This window comes from Abramis brama, assembly GCF_963993115.1.
Source record: "Abramis brama genome assembly, chromosome: 12".
In the NCBI taxonomy this organism is placed as follows: domain Eukaryota; kingdom Metazoa; phylum Chordata; class Actinopteri; order Cypriniformes; family Leuciscidae; genus Abramis; species Abramis brama.
In genome coordinates, this window is record NC_139974.1 from 25,205,148 (window position 1) to 25,228,164 (window position 23,017).

At 34.6% G+C, this 23,017-nt stretch overlaps 1 protein-coding gene across 1 annotated transcript; it reads right to left on the reverse strand.

Annotated features, from left to right (window-relative positions):
* Window positions 1-202: 202 nt before the first annotated feature.
* Window positions 203-22,368, reverse strand: tmem222b (transmembrane protein 222b). Its single transcript, XM_084131509.1, has 6 exons — window positions 22,170-22,368; window positions 18,091-18,175; window positions 12,955-12,986; window positions 12,563-12,662; window positions 12,202-12,332; window positions 203-5,316 (listed from the first exon to the last, which is right to left on the reverse strand). The coding sequence occupies exons 1-6, from the start codon at window positions 22,286-22,288 to the stop codon at window positions 5,229-5,231; spliced, it is 555 nt and encodes a 184-aa protein (XP_083987635.1). The 5' UTR covers window positions 22,289-22,368; the 3' UTR covers window positions 203-5,228.
* Between the last annotated feature and the right edge of the window lie 649 nt (window positions 22,369-23,017).

Below are 23,017 nucleotides of genomic sequence, written 5' to 3' on the forward strand. Positions count from 1 at the left end.
AGTCATGCTATATATATCCTGAGTCAAAACCGTGTTGTCCATTTTTTTTTAATTATAATTTTTTTTTTATCAAATAGAACTCATGTAGTCTCTAAATTGTTATTGAATAAGGCAGTGCTTGTTGTAAAATATAATGCACACCTGTTAAACCAGTTGTTGTTCAGAAACCATGAACAGTGTAATGAACTACAATACTTAGAAGAACTGTTTAAACTTATTGTTTATTAATTATGTCTTTCATCATGCTGCTATTGAAACAGTTTTATAGAGACAATGCTGCTTTGCACTTAGAAAGATTAAAAAAAACATTGTAGTAGTAAACATATTTTATTGAAATCAATGACGCATGGACATTAAATATCATAACTTATACTGTTGGCAGAATCTGTTTGAAATGTGATGATAATACAAAACTGGGAACTTTAAATGATTTAGAAGATGATGTTTCCATTGGTTTTTGATGACAGGATATTGGCTTTTGCCATTGGTTTTCTTGTTATGGTCACATACTCAGCTATGGGGAAATACATTGTGCAAACTCAATAACTCAATTTAAAACCACCATTACTGGGTGCTTTGGAGTAAAAGGAAAACTAAATGACAATGAAAGACCAATAGACCACTTTAAACTGATGCACAATTTATAAAAATAAATCAGATAAAGCACGCAGTCATCTTTTTCACATTCTTATATTGAATGCAGAATAGTGTAGAAGGTTATTGTATTATGAATATAAAAAATAGGTGGTAACTCATCTGGAATAAGAAAGGCCTTGTGAAGTGTTTTTATTTTACCCTGTTTCTAGTTGTTCCATGTGCTTTTACTGAATGGCTAATGTTATTCAGGGTAAAAAAAACAAAAAAACATTCTGCTTCTCTAATCTATCTATAACACTCAACATATCACACATACTGCAGTCAGAAGGCAAAATACATGCGGCCAGTTCTATACAAGGCAAAATATATAATTACAAAGATTCTTATGACCTGATATTAAAATGCATTTGATTATTAGCTATAAATAAGAAACCCAGAACTATCAACTGTTAAATACCAATCGCCAATATCATACTTTCTCAGTAGCAGACACATGCGTACTTAGTTATAACAACTTAAAATTTGTTGAGATAACTAAAGTTAACTAAACTTAATATTTTAAGTCAAGCATGAATACATACTTTTTTTTTTTAAGTTAAAACAACACATTATTTCTTATTCTAATGTTGAATTTTAAGTTGTGATAATCACAGCAATCCATTTTTTACAGTGCAGAACATGCTAAATAAGCAAACATTCACGTGCGCGCACACACACACACACACACACACACACACACAGGTTCAAATCACACTAATGCAACTGCGGAAGGTTTGAGGTGACAGTTTTGTGAGTATTAAGTCTATTTGTTAGTAATTGTGCAAAGATAATGTAGGTAGCAGCACTGAACGGAAAACATTTGCAGCTCATTTTTACACATAGTATAGATAAGTTGTAAATTAGCCAATAAAAGAAACATAGAATCTGCTAACAAAACTGTTCTAATGCCAAAAATCTATCAAATATTTAAGTGCCACTTTCCATATAGGGAAGCCTATAATGTCTCACTGCTTTTTAAAGGCAGGGCACAAATCCAATGTTTTTGTAGGGAAAACTATTTTATCTAACAAACATGAAAACCTTTTTTTTTTTTCATACTTTGTAGCTGCGTCACATATTTTACCAAATGATTCCCACATTACAAGAAGGGGAACATTAATTGTAACTGTGACATCCCAATCATTTGGAAATGTTAACTTTTACAAAGAATTGTGTTGACACTGACTACATTTGTCAAGCTCAACCATTCAAACCTGTTAGTAATAAAGTTATTTTCAATAATTTATGACAATTAAAAGTTTATCAATAATTACAAGTCAACAATTGGTCCCAAACAAGCCAAATTCGCAAGCCTGTAATTTTTATTTTTTATTTAAAAATCAAATAAATTAGCCTTGTAAACAAATAAAAAATAAAATAAAAAATATGAAATAAAAAACAAAATAAAATATTTTATAAATAGTTTCAGGCCCTTTTGTCCCCTATTTGTGGAAAGTGGCATGTGAATTTTAACATTTTACATATTGTAACTATAAACAGGATTTCAGTGAATGAATGAATGTTTTATAAAAGTATAAACCCGTGGAATGCCATCATCTTTAGGGATTACAAACAGGAAATGGGAACTACTGGGCTGCGGTGACTATTAAAACAGTCAAAAGTGCTTCTGATCCACTAGTTCACGTCTTTGAAGTCAGGAAAGCCGTCGGTAAGAACGTCACACTTCACACAGGCTTTCTAATCTGATCAGCTCTAGCCGGTGCCAGCAGGGGCCACACACTCCTCACACACACACACACACATACAGCAGCCCATCTGAAGAGTCTCCAAAGAGCTCAAGACACTTGGCTACCTGCTGCTCTTGGCAATACTTCCAAAGACCGAGAGAGTGTGAAAGGGGGAGTGAAAAGAAAAAATGTGAGAAGAGAGAAATAGGTATAAGAGGGGAGTTCAGTGATTTTTCCTTTTGAGTCGAAACAAAGAGGGGATTTCATTTACGCACAGGAGCCATGGAAACGGATTTGGTGTCCAGACCATAGTCTAAGATTACAGCAGGATTCGATGTGTCTGAAACTAAATGCACAGTTCAATGCGACAGTGGAGAAGAGCAAACAGACCTCTATCAGGATTTCTGTGTTCTAGATTACGGTAATGGAGGTTAGATTCGATCTAGAACACCGAGGGCCCAATTTGACCTCAGGTTTGTTTTTCTAGATACACCAATCAGATCCATTCAGATGTACGAGTGAAACATTTTCACCCAAAATCACAAGGAAAATAAAAAATATTTTGCATAAAGAAAATAAAGCCTGCTTTATTAGGAGGATATCTTAATTTTTTCATGACATTTAAAAAAAAAAAAATCCCCCAAAATGTCATTACTGTAAACACAGTATTTACTGTTATTAGTATAAAAACAATGTAATATTATTGATGGACCAATTTGACTTTAGTTTTGTTTTTCTTCCTGGTTATACACCAATCAGATCCATTCAGATGTACGAGTGAATCTCACAAAAACAGGCCATCTCCATCCAAAATCAGAAGGAAATATTAATATATTTTGCATAAAGAAAATAAAGCATGTTATTAGGATAATTAATTTTAATGACAAATCCACCCCCCCCCCCCCCCCCCCCGTGTATTTAAAATAAATAAATAAAACAATATAGATTTAAAGTGTTACTACATATAACTGTATAAATACAATATAATATTAGTTTTTCTCATGTAGGAAATGTGCTTAATTGCCATGAAAAAACTTTCTCAAGATAATATAAAAATAGGCTTCATTTACTTTGAACAAAAAATATTTTGATCTTGGGGTGAAATAATGACATGGACATGTGCATGTCCTCATAATACATGGATCATAACACACACACACACACACACACACACACACGTATGTATAAGTGTGTGTTTGTGTGCGTTTTATTTATGAAGGTGTGTGTGTGTGTGTAATGATTGTTAGACTAGGCATAATACTATGCCATTATACCCTTTGATATTTCTTTTAAAAACAAAATTTGAAAGCATTAAACGTGTCATTTCATAGTTCATGATTGAAAGAGTAAAGCTTTCAAAAAGAACATCCAAAACTGCTGCAATGTGAATTCTCAGGACAACAAAGATTTATTAATGGCAACATGACATCAAAATTATGACCTAATTTATTTTCCTTTGCTCCTAGTCTTACTGTGATTAGGATTAGATTAGGATCATGAATAGAAAAAGAACCCCTGGTTTCACAGACAAGGCTTAAACCTAGTCCCAGATTATAATGCACGTTTGAGCTGTTTTAACTGAAATAAACTTGCACTGAGATATATTAAAATATGTCAGTACCATTATTTTGTCTCAAGATGCACATCAGTAATGTTTTTTGTTCTAAGGCACATTTAAAAAAGCTGCCCTGATTGAACAATACCTAATCTTGGATTTCAGCATGGCATAAATGTCTGTCTTTGTAATAATTCCTCAAATTAACCGACTAAATCAACGGCCCTTTTAAGCTAAAGTCACCAATGCCACTTAAATTGCATTCAAGTCTGGCTCTATTCTGCTATGGAACATCAATTCCCAATAGATAAAATTAGTCCCAGCCTAAATTTTCTCACTGAATATCCTGTTTCACTTAGGAATATGTCACATTCCACTTTAAGCAAATAGGTTGAGAATGCCATTTCATAAATATGTTATATAACTAGTAAATGAATAAAATATAAATTATGCAATATAATAATAGCTGGTAACAATAGTTTGATGCAAAGACTGCTTTAAATCTATAATGAATACAAGACTTTGCTTATGCATTAATTATCAATTTTTTTGTGTGTGTGTGTGTGTGTGTGTGTGTGTGTGCGTGTGTGTGTGTGTGTGTGTGTGTGTATATATATATATATATATATATATATATATATATATATATATATACACATACACATATAAAACAATTACATTTTAAAGCATGCCAATCTAAAATATTAAAAGCAAAAGCTATATTTGATATTTGTTGATGGTTAGCCTTGCCAATAAAATGACAAAGTGTGTTCTTAAATAAAAACAATATTAAAAGCGATAATTAAAATAAGCTTTCATATGCATGGTAAGAAGGGAAATCCATCTTCCAGTAACTTAACTACATCTCAATATATAATGCACTGATTTTGCAATAAACTATGTTCTCAGAAAGAACATAGCATCCTTAGAAATATTCAAGTTATATTTAAAATATAAGACAATGTATACAAGACAATATAAGTAATAGTGTTACTTTTCCTAAACAGCAGTTATAGTTTGGAGATCAAAATCTAACCAAACAATGAATGAGCACCATAACCCTCAAGAGAGACACCAAAGTCATGCCTTTGGAAGACAGATTTTTGAGAATAGCATTTCTTACATCACCACAAGACGTTGAAGCCATGGTGTATGTGCTGTCTCTACCCTACGACAAAGAGGTCTAGCATTTGATGTTTGACGTGTAGCTCCTGAACCCATTGAAGAGCCGGACTTCAAGTTGACATTCATTGGAGTCCCCCTTAAGCTGAAGATATGTGTCCCCGATGGGCACCGGACATTGTGCCCACTCACCCTGAGCCGCCCCACCTCTATCTGATCCTGCTCGGTCATCGCAGATTTAGAGACAGGGCAACAGCCAGGATGACGCTGGTTAAGATGCAGAACGGAAGCCAGGTCTTCAGCAAGCCAATGCAACTGTAGAAAGACAGAACAAAAAATGTCAGTGAGAGGGACACAGGAAGCGAGACAAATTAAGCAAAGATGAAAGCGCAAAAGAAACGTTTTCGTATGCTAGTGGTGTTTGTCTGTGCAAAACGTGCCGCCATGATGCGAAGGTGTTCCGGGTGGTTTCTGAATGGTTCGTAGTTTGCCAAGGCATTGATGTGCTGTTGGTGGTTGCTATGGTGTTCTGGTTGCTATGCAGTTAAGAAGGTGTTCTGACTGGTTTTAGGTGGTTTCTAACTGGATTTAAATAAAGAGCCCACCCCAAAGTCTCTGTATTATTCTGGGTCCGGATTCACGGAAATCAGCCAAGAAAGTTAAGATAAATTCAAAGAAGTTTGTAAGAATGTTCCTAAGTGCAGAAGTTCTCAAATATTTTCTTAAGAAAATAACAGGCTTTGGTGTTATTTGATTGAAAGGTGGATAATGCTGAATAACCTAAAAAAGCCTGTCTTTTTGCACTGCCTGCAGATTACCATAGTTAGCATTATAAGCATGCACACCAATAACAATAACTAAAAAGATAACTAACGATAACTATATTTGCGTCCACACCAACGGACGATAACGGTCCGTTTATTCTAAGCTTTAACCAGCAGATGTCCTCAGCATTTTCAAGTGAATCTAGCTTGTAATCAATCTAATCTAACCGTGAATTTAGCTGACGTAGTCAATATAGTGGAATAAAAACAACGGCTAGTCTTTTTCACTGCAACTTCAAAGGAAGCAAGACAATGTTGTCGAAATTAGTGCTGGATACCTGAGGTAATTTTATGTTAGGCTACACTGTTTGCTACTTGATCGCATCTCGTTAATACTTTTCAACATTAATTCAGAGAGTATGACTGATTGTTTTCCATATATCCATTTTCTTTAAAGTATCCTTGAAAAGGGGGTTTAACTTGTCAAACAGTGAGGGATTTTTCTGGACCTCTGCAATGAACTTCTCCGCAATGTCGTCTGCCATTTTAAATGCGCGAGCCCTTAAATTCGAATGGATTCTGATTGGCTGTCGTGTTTTATCATTGGGAAAAAAATCGTTCTGAAAGTGACCCCAACTATATCGTTCCTCTATATCGTTATCTTTATAGTTATTGTTCTTTGTTGTTCTTAATCACTCAGCACCTTGTTTTTGAGTTAAAATGTGCTGACAAGCATTTATGGTAAGCTAAAATATAGTTTAATGTTATTTCTTCTAAAACATGCAAGCCATTTTTTTTAAATCAATAATTACATATCGAGTTGCAATTTAGCACTTAAAGTTAAACATATTTTAACTTTAAAAGTAATATTCAATAACACACTACATACAAAAATTATATTAAAGCACTTTAGATGTTTTTTTAGTATGTTAGTAAATACATCAAAATAAGTGTACTTTAAAGTACAACAAAATATTATTAAAAAACAAAATACTAGATTTTAGTAGAATTTTTAGTTTGGCATTATTACAAAGTGCACTTTTTAAAAGTCTACTTCAGTGTGTGTTAAGAAACAGTCATGGAAGTTTAAGGTAAAATTCACGTATGCTTAACTGTTATTTCATTAATATATTATCTGCCAGTCCATTTTTTTATTATTATTTTTTAAAATATATACTTTTAAGATTTAAGACTACAAGTGCACATTCAATACAATTAAGCACACTTTTTTCACAACACTATTAAATCACATATAAAACAAACAAAACAAAACAAAGGTGAAAAACAAAAATGATTACTGTGATATCACATTACATTCCCCTAAACAGCACATACACCATTTGTTGATTTAACAATACAAGACTAGAATATGCTGCAAAATTAGAATATGTTGCAAAGTGGACCAGACTTCATACTGATAGTCAAAATTCTGTCTCTGTCTGACTTCCAATTACTCTATATTCTGATGCAACCACAACAATGTGCTTCCCCAAGTTGGAGGACAAAATAGCTGCATCATGAGTTCATACCGGCAGTTCCTTTTAGTGACTGACAGTAGAATTCTCATAATAAACAGTGATGGATGCACACTGAACACTTTTGGCCAGGAGAAACATGCACTCAACGCACCGCTTTCAATTACACCTGGGTGCCAGTGAGAGACGCCATGACAGTCTATCCTTGCGTGATTCCCTCTCAGTCCCTTGGGGCCAATGCACATGCATTGTGTTCTCAGAAAGCAACCAGTAGGCTGCAAAAAAAAAAAATTGTGTCTGAAACAATCCCTTATTAGACTTGAGTGGACAGCTTCAGGTGCCATGTAGAAATCTTTTTAGCTGACACCCAAAACAGAGCTCTGGGTCCAATCTCAGTCCTATTATTATGCAATCCTGCAGCAGATAGGATTTAAAATTGAATTTAGGATATAAAATGGCCACAAACACATATACTGGAGGAGTGATACAAACAATGAAAAGTTAAAAGAAATCTCTTCATTCTCTAGCATAGCATATAACAGATGCACGTTATTTTTTATGACCACACTTGAATCATGAATCTAGAATCAAATGACATCTCAAATGGCCTAGATATACCTGAAACGAAATCAAAGAATGAACTGGTGTGGCGTCATTTCAAACAAAATTGGGCAAACACGAAGCCTGCTTCGGGAGTTCGAAAAAGCTTGCCAAAAAGAATTTCTGGAAATGTTTGCTCCAGCTCGAACACCTTCAAACTACCATTGGCTTGAGGCGATTATGTAGGTGTGCTCTGAGGTTCTGCAATCTTCTCCAGTTCATTTCTTCTGTTCACGACACGAGTAAAAACATGAGGACAATTGAGATCTGCTTTATTATAGAAATTGAATTTGTAATTCTAATTGAAAGTGACATAAGTCTGTCTGTCTGTTTTTTCATGTTTAATACTGTAAAGCTGCTTGCTTTAAAGCAATCTATTGTATAAGTAATGGATAATCATCTGTGCATTAAACCATTTTAATGCACGACATGGAGTCAAAGAACCATCCAATGCGAAGCGGAGTACATTTAAATAGTTTAATACACAGTTAGCCGTAAATAAACCCGCTTATACACTGTAAAAAATGATTTTATGTCAAAGTAAATAAAACAGGAAAAATCATGTATCTTTTGCTAAGAATCATTTTGTAAAAATGAAAACTTTAGTATATTAAGTAAATCCTAATTATATACTCATTTTTTACTTGTAAATATTAGACCTCTAACAGACAAGTAAAATTGACTTCTGACTCTCTGGCATATTTACATGCATTAATTAAGTACTTGAAGCAAATTAAAAAAAATCAAGTAAAATTTAGTCCTTGAAGAAAGGAATCTGCGCATGCGCAGAAAGAAGAACACACGCGATGACTAAGGGATTTCAAATCTCCACTCCAACGGCTCTCGACAGGTAAGCAACAGTAAAAAACTGCATTATATTACGGATTTTTGGATTAATTCAACGATTGTCTTGTCATCACTTCATTCTATACATTTGAAAAGTTTAGTGTTGTTAAGTTTAGAGACGTGCTCCAGAAAAAAAGTTCACGGAGACGTTGTGGCAGAGGCAGAAAGCACCCTGTTTATTTTCTTTCTTTTACAAAAACACAATGTTTTATTTCGATTGAAAGTGGAAAAAGTAGACATTTAACAGTTTATTTTTTCATATTTCTTAAGTCTGTAATCTTTATGACCAAAAATGACGGAGTATTTTAAGTCTATTTTGCTGCTATGTGAAAAAAAGAGCAAAAAACGCTGGCGCGTTTGCCGACCCAAGAGGATTAATGACGAGTTAGCTTTGTAAGACGTTAGCCATATTTTTTTCCTCAGTTTTAAACTTTAAGTTTTACACGAATTATCAGTAATTACGCCTAAAAAACATGAATATGTTACTTAAATCATGATCTTTTTGTTTAATATTTGTTATTTTGTGTGCAGTTTTCTTTATAGATGACAAATATTGTCCACAAATGAACAATAGGCCTAAGTGAGAAGGTTCTCGTTCCCTCATCGTGCACAATATAATTCATTCCCTCATTCATTTGCTAAATCGTGCATACTATCTATTAAATGGTCCCTGCTTTTACTAAATCGTGACCACGTTGTAAATGACAATAATTCGTTGCCTTGCTTAAATCAAAACGAATGAAAAATTTGTACTCCCAAATTCCTAATTCGTGATATCTGCATGCTGTCACATGTTAGCATTAATGTGAGGAAATGACTATGAGAGTAAGGTCATGCAGGATGTTTTTAATGTTTTTAATGATTTGGTATAAATTAAATGAATAATGTGAATGCAAATTAATTAACTTTTAATTTAGAAGTATTTGCTGTTTACTGATTATTGTTTTTTTCTCTCTCTTAATTTCAGGATATTTCTCAAATGCATTCAGCCCTTTGTGCCTCCGTTGCTGTAAACCGGTTGAGAGGGACAAAGAGAGAGACCGAACACATCCGAATTGTTATTATTGTCATTATAGGTTTCTGTAGATGCTTATTTCTTAATAAATTACTCTTAACTGCACATTGTCACAGTATTATTTTGTCACATTATAAGAGTAACATTTAATTTAATTTAAAATAATTACCAGCACTGCATAAAACAAGTAAAATGTATTTAAAATATCAAGTGGTTTTACTTAATTATATTTTTATATCAGATTTGTAAGTAAAAATTACTCAATATAATTTAACAGGCCAAGTTATATGTACTCATTCACTTTGTGAATTTTACTCAGCTTAGTTAAGTAGATTTACTTAATTTCCATAAATGTGAAATTTACTTGAAAAATATTCGTGCAAAAACTTGCCAAATAAAAATTGAGTAAATTCTACTTATTGTTTTTCTCAGTGTACCATGGTCGTTTGTTATTGATGTTTGCAGTGCAATATTTGACCAGAAGGGTAAAAATGACAGTTATTTTTGTCAGTTACAGTTAGATGTAGCATACTGCCTCTTTAAATCAGACACAGAGATAGACTAGTGCAGTAAGATTACATTTATTTGAAAGCATTTATATGAATTAATGATCGAGAGAGAGAGAGAGAGAGAGAGAGAGAGAGAGAGAGAGAGAGAGAGAGAGATATGCTTGTGTGAATTACCTGTATCTGTGTAGCGTTTCTCTCTACTAACAATAATGTTGTGAGTTTAATTACTTCAAAAACAGCGACGTTACCCCCTCCTTGCTGAGAAATATAACGTAGCAATACACTAATAAATTTTATTAATAAAAGTTACGGGGCAGTGGTGATAATTTTCTGTGCTCTTTCATGAATATTTCTGTGTGTGAGCTGCGCAATTTCTGTGTGCGAGTGATGTGTGTGTGGGCTTCAATGAAAGCAATGCATTAATACAGAACAGTGATTCAACTGACTGGAACTACCTGTGTATTAAACAGTTTTGTTGCAAACCTTCCATCCAATCAGAATCAAATATTCAGACAGACCATGGTATAATGGTATATGCATAAACATGACATGACTGGAGTGCCGAATTGCAGAGCAGATGCAAACATATCCACATTAATATGATCAGATGCTTTCTTAACTACTGTTTTCTAACCACAGACATTTTGTTGTAATTATTATTTTTTTTGTTATTGAGTGGAAAGCGAGTAGCACATATTATCATTCATCTAAGCGCCATACTTAGTGTGGGCGACATTGGGATGTTCATTAATAGTATATTGCTGCTCACGTATTTAAAACTTCTTTTTACCCCTAAACGAAGAATGAAAAAGAACTTCGCCATGAGTATATCAGGGCCTTAAGACCTCATATCCTCACATCTGTTGACACAGTCAGTAATAATGATCAGACCTCAAGATCTGCTTGACAATTACAAGAATCCCTGTAATCCATGGAATAAATATATTCATAATATTCGTTCATGTTTGTTGCATATTCAACTCAGAGATGATGAGGTGCACCTCATAGTAACCTTATTAAAACATACTACATCTAAACTTAGAGTTGAAATGATAAAATACACTGCAGTGGTGCTCTACTTTAGGTCTGTAGGTTCCTTTTTTGAAAAGCATTACTAGTTCAAATGAGGACATTTATCACAAAGTTTTGAGCTTACATCCAGTCTACACTGTGCAGTGCTACTCATATTGCAGTAAAAGTGAAAAAAAAAAAGCCATTATCATTAGTGATTATGAGTGATATAATCAGTGTTTTTGAGGCAGATAAAAACTGCTCTAAAAAAAAAAAAAAAAAAAGGCATTATCTGATAGTTATACTTTAGAAAAGACATTTCCCCATCTAATTATGTTCAGTGTAATTATCTACTGCACAAGCGTTCAAAGTTTGGGGTCGGTAAGATTTTTTAAAAGTCTTTTATGCTCACCAAGGCTGCATTTATTCGATCAAAATACAGCACAAAAAGTAATATTGTGAAATGGCAAAGCTGAATTTTCAGCATCATTACTCCAGTCCTCGGTGTTATAGGTGTTATAGTCCTCGGTGTTGATGAATAGAAAGTTTAAAAGAACAGCATTTATTTGAAATAAATCTTCTGTAACACTATAAGACATTTGTAACAGTCTTTACTGTCACTTTTGATCAATTTAATGCGTCCTTGCTGAATAAAAGTATTAATTAATTAAAAAAAATAATGACCCAAAACTTTTGAAAGGTAGTGTACTTACATTTAGTAGCCTGGTGTGTAGCTAACTACTTTTTAAAAAGGATAACTTGTCATAAGTTGAGTCTAGTCATATATAATAATGTGTCGCTTGTAATTTGGCAGTATCCTAAGTATCCTAATCTGGACAACAGCAAGTTGAAAACCTATTTGTAAAGTTGCACAAACCAAACAAAAGATTTTCGAATGTAGAAATCTGATCAAAGCACATATAGCAAAAACATATATTTGAAAGCAACAGTGTGAATGTTCACAGCTCTATTAATCTCACCTGACGTGTTTGCCATGAATGAGTGACAGTAGGCAGAGATTCACCATATTCCATGAGGTGCTGTTGTCATATTGCATCAAGTTCAGTGCCATGGCAACATGTGAGTGACAATTGTCACAACAAAGGTTGTGCTGGAGGGAAAGCAGAGATAAATGTCAGGATATAAACAGCAGTTTTTCTGAATGGATGCTCAAAGAATTGTTTTCCCCACTAAATCATTCTGTAATAAACTGTTACATAGGATATCAACATAAAATTGCAAAGGAACATTTACTGTTTTTGATTTTCTGACTGTAGTACATTACTGTACAATATAGATTTCAACACTTTTAATGCAAAATAGGGAAGAAACACATATTACCATTCTCTGTTTATACTCTTCTGATGCATTGTGAACTGCTGTGTCCCAGGTGTTAGATCCACTACTGGCATGCACTTTACTTACATCTAACATCCAGTACCTGGGAATAAAACAGATAAATACTGCAGCAAATACATGGCCAGTATGTATCATGAAGCACATGTATCAGGAAAAGCCTAACCCCACAATGCTGTTGAACAAGCCAAGTCATTTCTTTTATAACCACTTTTGGAGGACCTTAAAAGTGATGTGTAATTTCTTGGATCATAAATACTTTCTTGTTTTCCAGCTTAATATACAGAGGGAACTAGTAGTAAGCCATTCGTAGGTTGATTCCCAACAAAAAAGTAATGTTTTATGCTGACCAACTCAACACAGCAACATTGACTCACTTTGTTGGTCTTCCAAACGCCATGTTGTCTTCCTGCAAGAGCAGCAAAATAGACTGTTAAACTCTGTATGCGTGTACAATGTGACAACTAACAACAACAAAACCCAAAGCCTAGGTGTGCGTGCTTTAAAAATAAAATAAAAATCATAACATATGTATGGAAGCTTGTTTTCACCATGGAAAACAACTTTTTATCTCAAAATTGTGAGTTTATATCTCATAATTCATACTTTTTTTGTATGATGAGTCCATGTCTCACAATTCTTAGGAAAAAAGTCAGAAATTAACTCAGTATTGTACATAAAAGTATATAAAATATAAAAGTCAGTATTGCAAGATATGAAATTTAGAATGGCAATATTTGGCAAATTTAAGTTTATATCAAACAATTCTGATGAAGAATGTCTGAATTGCAATATATAAACGCAATTCTGATAAATAAATAAATAAATAAATACTATTTTATTTTATTTTTTTATTCTGTGACAGAAACAAAGTTCCATACATATCCCTCTTTCCTGACAGATATTAGATATCACACTTCTCCCTGTGGGATCCAGTATTCCAGTGAGATTTATATTACCTGGAGCTATCCGTTAGCATGCCACTCAACTCAAGTATGTTTATTGAAATCAGCCATCTTTGCTCATGGCAGCTCAATCCTCTGCCAGGCCATGTGACTAATGACTGCAGAGCTGCAGCTGACATCATGATGACAGCACTAATTGCCTGACAGCACCACAAGACCAATGGCAACAAAAGACCCTTCAATAGCAACTGTAATAAAGTCTATTTCAGTCCATTCAAATCTATTACACGCTTTAAACGGCACTACACAATACAACAGCATCTAAAGTAACATATAATGAAATATTAGTGTTTTCAAGTTCATTGGACATTTTGGACTTAGAAATTTTGATTTTTTTTAATCTATTTTAATTTTATTTTAATACAATAATATTTTGTCTTACTGCACTGGATGATTTTTTCTCTCGTTTATACTTAAAACAAGTAAAACATTTTTTAAATCCAGTACAGAAAGACAAAATTAAATTTAAGATACATACAGTATAGATACGATTCTATGAAAATAATAATAATCTTAATATATTAGGCAGTGTTCATTCTCAAGCATATTTATCTTGTATTAAGTATATTTAAAGTGCCTCTATTATGATTTTTCGAATTTAACCTTTCATGTATTGTGTAATATAGCGTTTGTGAATGTAAAATGTCTGCAAAGTTTTAAAGACCGAAGTGGACGACAAAAAGATATTCGCTGCATCCAAATTTGCATACTGAGTATAGGTACTACATTTGAATTTATTTTGCGACAGTTTAAAAAGTATGATCTGTATAGAAAATGAAATTTGGACATACTAAATCCGCCATGTTGTTCCTGTCACGTGACCTACCAGCACCAGTTGCGTCGCTTCACTTCCATAAATCCCCTCCTGTGGCCTTATGGGATAGTAAAGTGTCCATTGTTTGAGCACTTCAGAACCTCGGTGAAAGTAGTAGGTCATCCGGGTATTTTTCAAATACTATATACAGACATACTACTCTTTTGGCGAACTGTTTTTCGCATACTATATAGTAAAGAAGTATTCAATTTTGGATGCAGCAGTTGTCTCTGAACTGCCGAAACAAGTCGTCAGTAATTCCAGTCTTACTTGTTGCAAACTAACAAGTTATTACCCGCCTGTGGCCTTCATTGGCTGCTCGTGAACAACATTTGACCCACCCTCAAACACTGTAGTTGTAGCTGAGGCCTGGAAGAGTTTGGTTTGCGTTGTTGACATGTTGAGAAGACGTGTTTTCTGCGCTGAAAAAGCAAATCCACTTGCGCTTCCTAAGGATGAATACTTGCGCTCGAATTGATACGATAAAACCGACTCCATCGTTACAGTATGTATCACTGTGTATACAAATGCTGAGGAAGCCTCCGGAACTGAAATTCAGATATGGTAATGGGTGTTTTGTTTCCGACACTCGATGTAAGTGGTAGACCAATCACAACAGACTGAGACATCTGACCAATCAGAGCAGAGGAGGCTCTCGGAAAAGAAGGAACTGGAAAGTCAAACTTACTTCAAATCAGCATGAATTTAAAATTCACCCTATTTGTGACCCTGGACCACAAAACCAGTCACAAGTCGCACGGGTATATTTGTGGCAATACCCATTGTATGGGTCAAAATTATCGATTTTTCTTTTATGCCAAAAATCATTAGGATATTAAGTAAAGATCATGTTCCATTAAGATATTTTGTATATTTCCTACCGTAAATATATAAAACATTTATTTTTGTGAATGAATGCAGCAAAATCGCAAACATAAATGGACAACTTTAAAGGCGATTTTCTCAATGTTTCAATTTTTTGGTACCCTCAGATTCCAGATGTTCAAATAGTTGTATCCTGGCCAAATATTGTCCTAACAAACCATACATCAATGGAAAGCTTATTTATTCAGCTTCCATATGATGTAGAAATATCAATTTAAAAATTGTGACCCATGTGACTGGTTTTGTGGTCCAGGGTCACATTTTCTAAATGCATATAGATCTTATTGTGAATGATTCATCCATGTATACGTTTCTTTTTTCAAATCTTTTTAAAAAAAAAACACACCAAAATGTTGGTAACCAAAGAGTTTTGGTGATCATTGGCTTACATCGTATAGACAAAAAACAATGGAACAAGATATCTACTTTTATGCTTCACTGAAGAAAAAAAAAAGTCATAGGTTTGAAATGACATGAAGATAAATACATTTTGACTTACTGTTAATTTTTGAGAAAACTATATCCTATTACTGATTTTTTGCAGTGTGCGCTCTTTTGATATAGATCAACACCCTAAAAACCAAATAGCAATGTGGTAAAAGACACAAGCAACAACAAAGCAATGTCTTAGCAACAACCTAAAACATCGAACTGTGGCAACAGATTTTGCATGTGCAAGCGTCATATACATAATCTTCTAAATTGTAATAATCAGTTTAGGAATTTCTAAAACTCTTGTGAACTCACTGTGAACTAAGCTCAACCCACTTCTCCCGCTCATTCCACATGCTAGACGTGTTTTAGTCCCTGTCAGCCACAAGCGAAGTTAAGTGCAGCAGATTGTAGTGCACTTCAATGTGCGCTGGCCCGTATCACCGCAGGTCAAATAACCACATCCTCTCATGTTACCGGCCTTGGTCTACCCAAGATATTTTACTTTTGCTCCTTTCTGACAGAGATCTGCTTAAAGGATAAATGTCCAAATCTGAAGAGAACTGCTTTTGTACTATGATAAATTTAACTTTTGTTTGAACAGCTAGTCCAAATTAGTTCAGGATTCTTATGAACAAGCGGCTGGATCTCTTTTGTGGTTCCATTTAATACTAAGTGTATTATGAGATAGAGTTGCCCTGACTGTGAACTCTAAGATACTATCATGTATTTTTTTAACAAGAAGAATCCAGAACTCTGGAAGCGGCCGAGGACATTGCAATTATCAGGACAGAAAGCCCACGGAGCAGAAGGATTGAGGTGTAGCTTTCACCACATGTCCTATTACAGACAGGATTCCTCCTCTGCTCTGCACCTTTTTTTTTGCACAGGTATAGATTTTTCTGTTGGAAATAACAGGATGTGCTTGTACAGGGTCACTGAGGAAGCTGGTGGCAAATATTGAACTTTCCAGTGATTTCTAGTGGAAGCTAAAATGATCCACTTATGAGTGGAATTTTGCAGCAAATTATAGAGACCTTTATCTAGAGGAACATTCTTCGCTGAAACCAGGAATGAACTTTATAAGGCCTTTATATGTCAACAAAAGGTTATTTGACATTGTTGAGGTCAGACAGGAGCAAAGTCTACACAGTCTACACAGGTCATTTATAACACAGCAGTAACAAGCCTCCAAGGGCTTCGAACAAGCTCATTGTTGCCAAACTGAAAGAGATCCAAACCATCTAGTGAGAGATTTAAACCTGCACAACTTGGACATTTTCCCAATTTTATACTCAATTTATGCAATCTGGCAACCGTGGGCATGCGTTCTCTCTCCACTTGTGAAAAGGTGATGGCAAACAGGTTCATTGAAGCTCAAAGAAAGTGTTTTCCTGCATGAACTTCTCAATTTAACAGCATACTCTTTTTGGAAATACTTTAAATTCAATTTTACCATGATGACTACTGTCACAACAATCAGCGTTCATTGAGGAAGCGTTAATCATTAAGGGTTGCCAGGTCTGCACAACAAAACCCAAGTGCTAATAAAACAGCCCAATCATGGCCAAAACTAGCCCAATCGCTTTCCGGAGGACTTTCAAAAGAATGAGAGAATATTAAAAATATCTTCATTTATTTTCCGAAGATGAACAGAAGTCAACAACATGAGTTGATGACAAAATTATAATTTTGGGGTGAACTAGGCCTATCCCTTTAAAACCCAAAGTATACCGGTATTTATACAAAGAGTGCACAAAGAGCGATACAAAACAGTAAACAAAAAAGCATATTTTTTTTATGCATTATGGAGAAGGCTCCATCGTTTTTTCTAAACTTAGCATGAAATCCGCAGATCCGCTACTTTTCTTCCAAGCGAATATCCTATAAATAACGACTCTGCTGCCCTCTGACGTCTAGTATAAAAAGCAATTGTACTGCGCATGTGTTAAACACGTCCAACAGCGGTTGAGTATACTATGAAAGCTGTGCGGAAAATACGGAATGAAGCAGAACGCGGAAAATTAATACTTGGGCCTTAAGAATGTGCATCTAAAAAGCTTACAACAGACAAACAACAAACAATATTTTTATCTTTCTAATGCTAACCGATAAAAGATGGAATACGGAAATAAATGAAACATTTTCATTTTCTTAAGACTATTTTAGTAATTTCTTGTACTATTTTAATGTGTTTTAATTTTTCGAGAGGCTTGAACAAAGTCAGACAGACAGACCTTAGATCATGTTATTATATCTAGGCATTGTCCTGCATTTATTCCTGTTAATTGGAGAATAGAATTGGCATTGTGCGCTTTCTCTGAAACAGGTGATGTGCAACTTGTATTTAAAATATCCAATCATGCACTTTCTCATGTATTCTTGGACAGACAAACCGTGCATGTAAACATACTTACTGAGACAAAGTATGGACCTGCAAAATCACGGATCACTCCAGTGGAAGTGCAGATGCCCATATGGCCAATGAATGGAAAAAGCCATCTGAAAGGGTAAAAACAAACAATGGGATAAATGAAAGCAATGAAAACACATTACATTCTGTTTTATTGGAAAAACATTTTTGCCCCACAGGAAGAAAAATGGTAAATGCTTAGATTTATTTGCATTTTAATAATTTTTTGGTTTTTCATAACTATATTATTTTTGTTTGTAATTTTCTATTTTATTTAAATATTTAGATTTTATATAATTTTGGTTATAAATTTAACTTTTAGGAGTACATTAGCCTACCATATAGAGACCTCAACACTAATTAGGGGCCGCTTACACAACAACGTTTTCAACTGTAAAAACGGAGATCCTTTTATGGGTTTTGGCCGTTCATTCAAACAACGACGGCGTTTTCGGGGCCTGAAAACACAAACTTTTTAAAACAGGTTTCAAAGTGCAAGTTTTTGAAAACTATACCAATGTAGGTGCATAGTGTTACTTTACACAGTGACATCGCCATCTGCTGGCTTGACATGCATATCACAGTGTTTTTAGTTTTCGCAGATTCGTATGAACGGGGATAGTTTTGACGTTGTCATCTGTACAGAGCAGGTTACTATTGGTATGAAACACTCAGCTTTCAAATTTTGTAATTTTGAAAGAAATTCAATCAATAAATACAGTTTTGTGGCTCTTTAATGTGTCGTGACAGATCGCTGTAGCAGCTCAGTTCAAGCAGCACGAACCGATCATCTCTTCCCACTAGCTATAGCACGAAATAAACATGAATGAACATCAGAAGGTATGTTTTTTTCCAACCACGGAAAGACGTCAATACACACCATTTTTTTAAGTCCACTCTCCTGTCTGGTTTGTTTGTTGGACAAAATGGCAGATTTGGAGTTATGATTGGTCAGATCGCCTGTCAATCAAACAAATGGTGAATTTCATGGGGTCTAATAAAATAAAATTATTAAAAATGAACAAAAAAATCTAAATAAAATTCTTGCATTGCACATTTTTTGCAGTGTCTGTGATGACTGCTGTTCTTTCTGTTATTTCTTTCTTCTCATATTTAATAAAGAAGAATTTAAGACTAAGGTTAAGAATTTAAATTAAGTGGGACAAAAAGACTTAAGGTCTGTGGTTAACAAGCTCAATATATTTTCACATTTTATTTTTAAATTTTTGTAAGCTGTTCCTGATGTCAGGGACATTAAACGTTGGCATGATGCAAAATAAACCCCTTAGGGGTGCTACAAGACTTGCATGGCAAGAGCAAAAATAAAAAAAGGAAATTACCTATAAAAAACCCCTGAAATTGTTCACAAGGGGTGGAATTACACATACACTTGTGTGTGTTTTGGGAAGACAGCTAAGTGAGCACAAGGCTTGATGCTGGAGAGTGCCCTTTTCAATATCATACACCTGGCCAAAATCCAGCTTCCCCTGCTGATTCATATTCATGTTATTTTGGCTTTGGAATTCAAACAAGCCGGGCAACAGAACCTGCAATCCAAAGGACAACCAGATAAGGAAGCGGATTTGACACTAGACCAAAATTTCTATCAAAGTAATTAAAAAAAGGTTTTTCGGGGTGTAATGTGAATAACGGTATGAATATCCTGGATAAAATAGCCCCAGTGGAGTTTCTGAAGTGGAGTAGGGTATACGCCGGCACCCCAGATACGGTCCTGTCCATGTGCATATTTATCACAGAGTGTCCTACAGAGCAAGCCGCTGACCCAAATACAGGACACAAACAAAACATGAGGCAAGGAACTCTCACACTGAGATAATCTGCAGTGGAAGACACCAGGGGACAGGACTAATATCAGCTGTAATCAGTGTAATCTCAACAAATTAGGAGTTTGGATTCTGATCCCAGATGAGAACATAATGGGTGCCTCCTGTTGATGTTAGTGAACTTAAGTTCCATCCAGACCAATGCATTAAAGATTCAGCAAAGGTGTCGTCTTTGCAACTAATGGTCATAAATTGTAATGCATGTTATCCAATTACTGAGATATGCATTACAAAATGGTGTCCAATCACTTTTAAATAATATGAACCATTTGAAACAAATAAAAAAGACTTAAAGACACCATGGTACTGCACTTATCAAGGTATTACTATGGTATTCTTTAAAATACCCAGGTGTAAATACCACAATACTTCAATATGGTAATCATTCAACACCATATTATGTAAAAGGCATGCTATGACCATCTGATACATCACTGTACCATGGTACTTTCTACACTACTTTTCTGTACGGAGAAGAAAAAACACTGTAATCACTTTGTTATCTGACAAACAAAAGACAGAAGCTGACCAAAAGTGTAAAATCTCATTTGATTTTACTCAAAAAAGTCTGAATTGCGAGTTTATATCTCTTTATAACTTGCAATTGTGAGTTTATGCCTCACAATTCTGAGAAATAAAGTCAACTCGAAATCGCGGGTTATAAAGAGATATAAAAGCGCAGTTGTGAGAAAAAACAAAAGGTCAGAATTGTGTACACTGTGGCGGAAACAAGCTTATGGGTTATAGTGATGGAAAGAACTACAATCCCATGAGCATGAAGCATTGCGAACAGCAAAATCAAATTATAAGAAATATAAAAATACAAAGTTAAAAATGTTGATTTTAGCCAATTAAATATTTACTGAAATTTCCATGAGTTTTAGGGATTTTTGAAATTTCCATTACTTTTGCAGGCTTGGAAATCTCAATGTAAACATGTCTTCTTATTATTGCAGAACACGAAATCCAGGGGGAGGAGTTGGATCCAGATCCAACTCCTCCCACCTTACATATACCTAAACCTACCCATCTCCACCCCCCTGATCCCTAAACCCACCCCTAAACCTACCAATCTCCACCCCTTAGATCTGGATCCAACTCCGCCCCCTGGATCTCGTGTACTGCAGTGAGGTGCTACTGTCTTATTTTCAAGTTTTCCAGGGGAACCCTGGTACATTCAAAAAGTCAGCTTAAAGGTGCATTACAGCAGGTTTGTTAAATAGAGTGCTGCAATTTTTTTTTTTTTTTTTTTTTGGAGAGATTTTTATTTAACAAGCCTTTAATTTTTTTTAATAAAGATTGAAAGAGTTGATGGAAGCTTAATGATGGTGACGTTTAAGTCTACAACCGTGGTGTAGTTTGTTTAGCTTTTTACTTCTGCAGATTGTATTTATTCATTGTGTACATTTCATTATTGATTGATCATTAGTTTATTCTGATTACCCAAAAAAAAAAAAAAAAAAAAGAAAAAAAAAAGGTCAATAGAAAAATCCTATTAGGTTTTTGTCGAGAAAGTCAGTGCGATGCTAACTTACAGGTTGGCCTATACAAAAAATATGTAATCACTGAAGAAACTAAATGATTCTTTTTTTTTTTTGACCTTCACACTCCATACTTTTATTACAAGCACATACTATTTTTAGCAAATAACAATCTAAAGTTATGTCTTTTCCTCACACAATGCTATATTCAGAATATAAAGCATGAGTTGTATGGACTACTTTTTGTCATTTTCGGAGAAGCTCCAGTCTCCATCCACTCACAATAGCGCCAGTCCCCATCCACTCTTATTGTTTCAAATTCAAGAGTGTAATAATTTTTTTAAATACTTTCAAGAACGTGTGCTCCGGTGTTCGAATTTGAATTCTGTGTTCCGGGGAAGAACTGCATGTTTGGAGCAACATTTTTATTTCATTTTAGGAACTAGGCTACTCGTTTAAACACAGCGAGCAGGGTTTTCTTGTCAGGAAAACTAGTTCAAATGCCAAATCAGTTAATGTTTAACAACACACGATTTACACTGCTGTCAACGCTACGCTACGCGACGCAACGGACCGCTGCCAAATCAACAGATCAGTCCACAGCGCAATTGCTCAATGACGCTTGCTGGTGTAATGTTTGGTGTGTAGCCTAATGCATCCATTATAAACACAAACCTCTTTTATACGGGACTGAATCGCTTTCATAACATTAACATGAAGCTGAAGCAAAAGCAACACTGGAGGCGAGAATCACTCACGATAACACGGGGATTGGCGTCCATACAATACAGTAGGGATAGCGGCTTATGCTCGGGTCTATCCTCTCAAACGCTATGTTATAATTCTTCATGGTCTCTATTTCGACAGCATCCGCCATCACCAGCTGTGAGAAATGAACTTCATTCGTTCCGCTTCCTGGAAGCTGCGGCGCGCTGGCGACACGCGCGGCGCGTTTCCGGGATCCCTTCGGCCACTGCAGACCACACACTTTATCTATGGCAAATATCAAGTGAAAACACTTCTAGTTGCCTACTAACCATTATGGGAGGACCTATTTGACAAGAATATAGAGTAAAATAAGTAATTTGACAAAGTGTGGCTGAGTAGCCTATCTGAGCATCATGTTATGTTGGCTATAGCCTTTAGGCTATTTATTACATCAATACAAAAAGAATATCAAATAAAACAATGGCAACATGTATCAAGATAAATTAGAAGATAAATTAAACATTAATACTGCTGCCAAATTATGAACTATAAATAAAAATGTATAATATTTTTTAATTGCTTCTTTAATTGTATTTTTCATTATTTGTTATCACAACTTTTTATCTTTTGTCAAATCAGCTTAGATAATTAATGTGGTTCAGATAACATAATATTGAGTTTCTATTTAATGAACCAATCTCTTTTGTTGTATCAACTTACATTTTTTTTATTTCAATGAACTCAAAATTAAGGCAACCAGGTAACTTACTTTTTTTTTAAAGTTAAACCAACAATAATGATAAAAAAATAAATAAATGTTTTTTCAGAGTTGGTTTGTTTGCACTTCATTTTGTGAATGAATCTTCCATACATAAAAAAAAAAAAAAAAAAAAAATCT